Source organism: Poecilia latipinna, unplaced genomic scaffold (genome assembly GCF_001443285.1).
Source record: "Poecilia latipinna isolate Pla-1442-1.1 unplaced genomic scaffold, P_latipinna-1.0 Scaffold3985, whole genome shotgun sequence".
Taxonomy (NCBI): Eukaryota; Metazoa; Chordata; class Actinopteri; order Cyprinodontiformes; family Poeciliidae; genus Poecilia; species Poecilia latipinna.
The window spans coordinates 1-6,605 of NW_015116601.1; the positions used below are offsets into that span (position 1 = coordinate 1).

At 35.9% G+C, this 6,605-nt stretch overlaps 1 protein-coding gene across 4 annotated transcripts; it reads left to right on the forward strand.

Moving 5' to 3' along the window:
- Nucleotides 1-10: 10 nt before the first annotated feature.
- LOC106942010 (matrilin-2-like) lies at nucleotides 11-5,546 on the forward strand. Of its 4 annotated transcripts, none has more exons than XM_015025176.1 (8): nucleotides 11-609; nucleotides 901-1,020; nucleotides 1,180-1,299; nucleotides 1,381-1,500; nucleotides 1,656-1,775; nucleotides 2,714-2,833; nucleotides 4,023-4,036; nucleotides 4,264-4,350. In XM_015025176.1, the coding sequence occupies exons 1-7, from the start codon at nucleotides 468-470 to the stop codon at nucleotides 4,034-4,036; spliced, it is 756 nt and encodes a 251-aa protein (XP_014880662.1). In that variant the 5' UTR covers nucleotides 11-467; the 3' UTR covers nucleotides 4,264-4,350. The 4 variants fall into 4 exon arrangements, with proteins under 4 accessions (XP_014880662.1, XP_014880660.1, XP_014880661.1 ...); XM_015025174.1 differs by lacking the exon at nucleotides 4,023-4,036 and adding an exon at nucleotides 4,524-5,546 and having other exon boundaries at nucleotides 16-609; nucleotides 4,264-4,365; XM_015025175.1 differs by lacking the exons at nucleotides 1,381-1,500; nucleotides 4,023-4,036 and adding an exon at nucleotides 4,524-5,546 and having other exon boundaries at nucleotides 17-609; nucleotides 4,264-4,365.
- Nucleotides 5,547-6,605: the final 1,059 nt, after the last annotated feature.

Here is a 6,605-nt window from a genome sequence, read left to right on the forward strand (position 1 = left end):
AAGTTACTTTGGGCTTATGCTGTTTTACAAAGAAAAATCTAGAAATGTTTCTAGATGTGCAAAGCTGGTGTAAACGTCACAGTATATTCAACTACAGCAAAGCCTAGCTTTACAAAGTATTGACTCAGCACACCTTTTTTTCTTGTTTAAATTTCTTTCCACTTTCTTTGTCAGTCGTACAAAGTGACTCAGCAGTTTGGGCATGACATCACCTCTTTTCCGGTTTAGATAAATGACTGCCATTGTATGTGTTTCAGCAAAGGCGACTATCACGTATGCAAATGTTAAGAGGGATGTGTGTTAGATGCAGACTCAAAATATGTGTAAATTACACTTTTGTCTGTTTTCCTCCCTTTTCCTTCGAACTTAGGCAAAAGATTTCTAGGTATCATCGATTTACGTACAAAATTGTTTCTAAAACCGCATTCTAGCTTGGCTGTACAGAGGGGACTTTTGTTTGTGTGTCAATGTGGAAGTTTTTCTTTGCAGGTATGGATGCATGTTCTTCAGAACATAACAGCCAACATATTTGCATCAAAAGTGGAGATTCTTATGTTTGCATGTGTCGCAAAGGATATTTGTTGAATATAGACAACAAAACATGCTCGCGTAAGGAAACTCGCAGCCACGCTTAGTATGCTTTGCTGGTGGCTATGCTGAGGTTTCACAGGGATATAGAGAGATAATTTTTGTGTGATAATGCTTAAAAAAAACAGAGTAAATCCCAAATATTGCAAAAAAAAAAAGTTATGCTCCTCTTATTAAACTGGAATACGCCTACTGTTCCTTTTGATTATTGTTGCATTAAAGCTTTGCATCGCTTGTTTTAATTTCTTTGTCTGTTAGGCTAGAATTAATTGCAGCACTAGATATTTTTTTCATGCAAATTTGTCTTTCCAGGTTCTGATCCTTGTGCCCTTGGACACAATTGCCATCATATTTGTGAAAATAGTGATGCATCATATGTCTGCAAGTGTCGGGCGGGATACGTGTTAAATACAGACCAGAAAACGTGCTCACGTAAGACAAAACTATGATATTTTTGTCTCAAAAAGTTATTTGTGAGATGGAATATTGATTCTTACATTTAGTGCCAGGTATATATCGAAAACTGTCCTCCCTCTCACTGCTTTTCTCACTGTGTTTGGAGATGTTTGATCACGTGTGATTTCTCTTCAGGTTCTGATCCATGTTCTCATGGACATGATTGTCAGCACATCTGTGTAAACAGTGACGCTTCATACATGTGCAGATGTGAAGTAGGATATGTGCTGAATCCAGATAAAAAAACATGCTCACGTAAGATTTTTCTTTTCTGGATAAGCAGTTGTTCAATGCATCTCATCTGAGGCACACAGATGTAATAGCTTCTCATTTCAGGTTCAGGTACATGTGCAGGAGAACATGGCTGCCAACACATTTGTGTCAAAGCCGATGACTCGTTTGTATGTAAATGTAAAACAGGATATGTTTTGAATCCCGACGGGAAAACGTGCATACGTAAGAATCCACATTCCACTCTGCATAAAAATATGAACAATTGAAAATCGTCACAGCAGGACTGCTTCATGTGCAGCTTTTTATGGCAACATAAAATGCTCTCCAAAAGAAAAGAACTTCTGATATCAGGCGTCTCTGATTCCTTTTCTTTTCAGGCTCAGACGCATGTTCTCAGGGACATGACTGCCAGCATATATGTGTCAACAGTGGAAGCTCATATGTCTGCAAGTGTCGGCTGGGATATTCGCTCAACGTGGACAGAAAGACATGCTCACGTAAGCAAATTTATTTGTATTTTACTTAAAATCCAGCTTGATTTTTGTAGAACATTTCAGAAGTGTACATTTTCCAGGTTTCAAGTTGGAAAGGGATAAAAAAAAAATGGTGGCACTTATATAGATACTTAGGACGCATTAACCTCTTTTAATAAACATATTGCTAAAATGTTTGCAAGGGCAGAGAAATTACACTGTTACTTTTTTGTAGTTACTGGCTTTGTTGTTTTAACTTGGAAATTAAGACAGCATGTATCCTACCACTAAAAGCAGACCTTGTGCCAGCAGATTCTTGTGTACCAGTTTGACAACCTGGGACCTAGATGACTTTGAAATTTGATTTCTTCTCTGTTTCCAAAATTTGTCTTTGAGGCAACTTGTGTCAACTCAATATTTACTCGTTTGCATGTTTAACGTATTATGAAACTCTTTCCGTGACTCTTTCACACAATGAGATGCCAGTGCTATTCTGTGAAATAATTTTCATGCTCTCAGCGTCATAACACAACAACAAAACTACCTTTCTGGAGGAGTAAAGTTACAAAGCAGTTGGGTACAAACCCTAAGCAGCAAAACATGCAGCGTGACCATGCCAGAATAGAAACTGGCATGGTCAGTAGCTTCCTTAATTTATGGATCCTTATAAATGGGCTATGAATAAGTAGATCAGATGATTATTTTCCATCCACAGTTTAGATTTTCTGGCATTTATATCTATCTGCCTTTTTTCTACAATGGAAAAATGAATAAAACAACCACCAGAAAACAAAAAGTCTGAATGTCTGATGTTAAGAAATATGACATTCTGGGACTTTTCTTTCTTATATCTCTTAAGTTACGTGATTCAAACATTCACAGGTTATGTCATAGACTAAACATTAATTTGATAAGCAAACCATGGAGGGGGCAGAGTAAACTCACTCAGTGTCTTCCTTCAGGTTTGGATGCATGTATTCAGGGACACGACTGCCAGCATATCTGCATCAACAATGGTGTTTCTTACAACTGCAAGTGTCGAGTAGGATACATACTAAATTCAGACCAGAAAACATGTTCACGTAAGTTTTTCTGTGTTCAAAGCACACCGTTCTCACACTTCAAGTTGTTTGGTTATAGATGATCTCTTGGAGTTACACTTTTCCTGAATAAACAGTCTGGCTTGGTCTTCCCTACAACTGTTGGAGTGTTCATGGAAATTTACCTGACTCTCAATATAGGGCTTTGTTAACACAATTCCAAGGCAGGAAAAAAATCTGCCCATTTATACAAGGAAGAGCTGCAAGGCCATGTCCAAACAATTTAATGACCATCATTCAACTGTGGGAAAGATGAACTCATTACAATCTACTAAGGAGTTTGTACCTTACTGAATTAACCCCTACTGTTGGTTTGCAATGTTCAAAGAAGTTACACAAAAGAGCTGAGCTTTATCTCAAATTCTATTTAGAATGATCATGTTAAAGGTGCAGTATGTAACTTTAAAAAAAAGTAGTCAGTAGGCCCTTCCCTGAGGTCCTACTGACATCTGCAGAAATACACAACTGAGTCAGAAACTTATTGCTGTCAATTACTCACAGAAGCATTGTTGCAATGACCTGTTGGAGGTGGAATGTTGAAAAGGGACAGAGGTCCAATATTAAGGTGTCAGATTACAAAGTCAAATTTAATGTTTGCATTTTTATAACCTCTGAAGGTAACATAGACACTTGTTTGTGCTATAAAATAGCAACATGTGCCCTTTTTGAGAGAGTTGTACATAAACGAAGGTCTGCAAATCTAAAAAATCTGAAGAAATGTTGAAGAAAAGAAGAAATCCTTACTCAACAATCTAAGGAAGTGATAAAACCTTACAGGTTTTACAGAAAGACCTAACTTCAAACAGAAACTTTGCAGTTCATTGTAGTCTTAACATTTTTGCACCATGTACTTGATTTCAGTTATTATTAATCCATTAGTTGAAAATTTACTACTGGCTTTATTACAAAAAGGGTCAATAGCTGTGTTTTTTACCTGCAGGAATGGCTCCAAAACTATTTGCGTTTAACTCATTTCTGCACCTTTACATTAAAATGTGTGTTTTGTTTATAACTACATAAAGATCAGAAATTGATAAAACAGTATGTTTAATTGTTCTGCACAGTTTATAGACAAGGGTTCTGTAGGAAAACGTTTAACTATTAAAATGTTAGTTTCTTTGCATTGTTAGTAACATGTTGCTGGATGTCTTTTCATGTTGTGTGTTTTAAGGTGGACCTCATTAAGTAAGCATGTTAAGGTTGTAATTGGTTACACTTTTTAACATTTTAGAAAAACTAATAATCTTTGTCTTAAACTACTGAGCCACCTTATATGAAATAACACTTTCAGTTTCATCTAACATTGATCTCTGATTCCAATATCAATTTTTTACCTGCTATGTCATATACTCAGCATACGACGATCAAAAATTTCTTCTGCCCCTGTCAGACATGTGTTTTTATTGTTTCAGAGGAAATGAGGAGTGAAATTTCAGAAGATGCCTGCATGTGCGAAGCTCAAATTGTATTCCAGAAAAAAGTGCAGTCAGCCATTCAGGAGCTTACCAGGAAAAATATCCTTTTCTGAGTCCATATATTTAGATTTCATTTTACAACTTAGATTGGTTTTAAAGACAACAATCTTTCAGATCAGTTTATATTATACAATATTTTACATTAAATTTGTACTTTTTTCCATAAAATATTTACATTTCCTTGACTGTTTGTTCACTTTCTGAACTTTCAGACAAAGTAAACGACATTGAAGGCACATTCCAACATTGAGAACAAAGAGGAGCTAGAGGAAAAATCTCAGCACTTTTATTCCACTGTTACAGAATATCATGTTCCGTAAAAATTTAAATTTCCTAATGTCTGAAAATCTGCAGTGTGTTTTTAATGTTACAACAAATTGCTCTGGTGCTGTGTTTTTGATAAACTTACATTGATGACAACTCTGGTGTAATTGCCCACATTTAAAAAAAGACAACTCAACAGGACTGTGTTTATGTCTTCTTGTATAAACCAATTAAACGTTATATAATTTGCTTTGATTCCTTAAAACAGGTCAAGTTTTTTTTTTTTTGATTTAGCAAACAAAAAAATTGTTGAACTCCCTGGTGAAATAGTTTAGGGAGTTTAAATGTGACTCAGACTTGGCCCAGTTTTCTTGGCAACAATGCTTTTAATTAGAGATTATGTTAAGCTAAAGGTTTTTGAGAATGTATTTTCTATAAACAGTTATTTTATTTTATTTTCTGTCTTTGTGTGTCTACATTTGAATAATGCATTTTGGTGCTTTTTGAAATAGAAAACAGTTATTTGCATGTTTTCTAATGGGAACGGCTGCATAAATGAATACATTTTATGAATCAATGTTTTCCACACAGCTGTCTTGACTCTTTTAAAAGCAAAGTCTTTATATTACTGCTGATACTTATTGCTACTTTCCTATCTGATCAAAAGTGATGACATCATTAACAAAGTTAGGATATTTTCATGAATACATGTTTTATGTGACAGGTGTATTGTTATTTGAGAGCCACATTGCTTCAAATAAGCAATATTGTGCTGATTCAAACTATAAATTACATTGCATTTTACTGGGATTTTGTTTATTAGCCCAACACAAAACAGTGAAATGGAAAGATGGTAATACATGGCTTTTATTGTCTTACAGCTGGCAAGCTGAAAAGTGTAAAATGCACTGTGACCCTTTCCTCTGATAACCTAAAATAAAATCAGGTGCAATCAACTGCCTTTGGTTTTCACTTAACAGTAAATGGTGTGTAATTTCATATCAGAATAAATGTGTGAAGGCTCCAGAGGTTTGCTAGAGAACACAAGTGATCAAACAGGATCAAGACAAAGTAACAGTGCAGTTTGACCAGAGATAATGTACTGTCACTGGAAGCGTGATTGTTATAAAACAATATTTAAACATTTGAACATTGACGTTGTACTGTCCATCACCTGAAAACAGAGTATGATTTGAGGGCAACCCTGACATGACATGATCACCTAGACTGACGAGGAAATAATCAGAAAAGTATCCAAGAACTCTGTGGTTGGTTTGGAGGAGCTCCAGAATTATAGAGCTCAAGTGGTGGAATCTGTTGATAGGACAAGAACTATCCATGCACTCTACAAATAACTATCATGGAGGAGTAGCAAGAAGAAATTCCTAATTATAAAAGAGCTCTAAAAATTATTATTTGCAGCTTTACGCGACACAGAAGTTATGTGGCACATGGAGCTCCAGACGGCCTTCTGAGAAATGCAATGTTTGACAGACAACTCATGTGAAGACATGGTAGTGGCAGCCTCATACTACGGGAATGCCTTCATTAAGCAGCGACAAGCAAGCTGATCAGATCGGAAGATACAGTGACACACAGGAAAATCCTAGAGAGAAAAAGTGCCGGAGCCTGAAGATGAGGCTTGGGTGAGGTTTATCTTCCAGCCGGAAAACAACTCCAAACATACAGCTTGAGAAATAATGAACTGGTTTCGACCAGTGAATTTTATGCGTTAGAATAACCTGGTCAAAGTCTAGAGCTAAATGACAACTAAGTGAGAGACTGGGGTTGTTCACACACGTTCTCCATTAATTCTGAGTAAGCTTGAGCTATTTTTTGCACAACATTTTAGTTGCACAAAACTGGTAGAAGCATACAACAAAAGACTTGCACCTATTTCATAAAAAGGTGTTTAAAGAATTTACATTTACTAAGAGGAACTTTGAAAAACATGTTTATTCTCCTCTTACTTATCAATGCACCACTTTGTGTTTGTGTAGCACATAAAATTCCCC

Excerpts from the sequence above, each read along its gene's own strand:
- LOC106942010 (XM_015025174.1), top strand. The coding sequence starts at position 468 with ATGTGGAAGTTTTTCTTTGCAGGTATGGATGCATGTTCTTCAGAACAT. Across the intron at positions 1,021-1,179 it reads AGACCAGAAAACGTGCTCAC|GTTCTGATCCATGTTCTCAT; the intron begins GTAAGACAAAAC and ends ATTTCTCTTCAG. Across the intron at positions 4,366-4,523 it reads TCAGGAGCTTACCAGGAAAA|TTTCTGAACTTTCAGACAAA; the intron begins ATATCCTTTTCT and ends CTGTTTGTTCAC.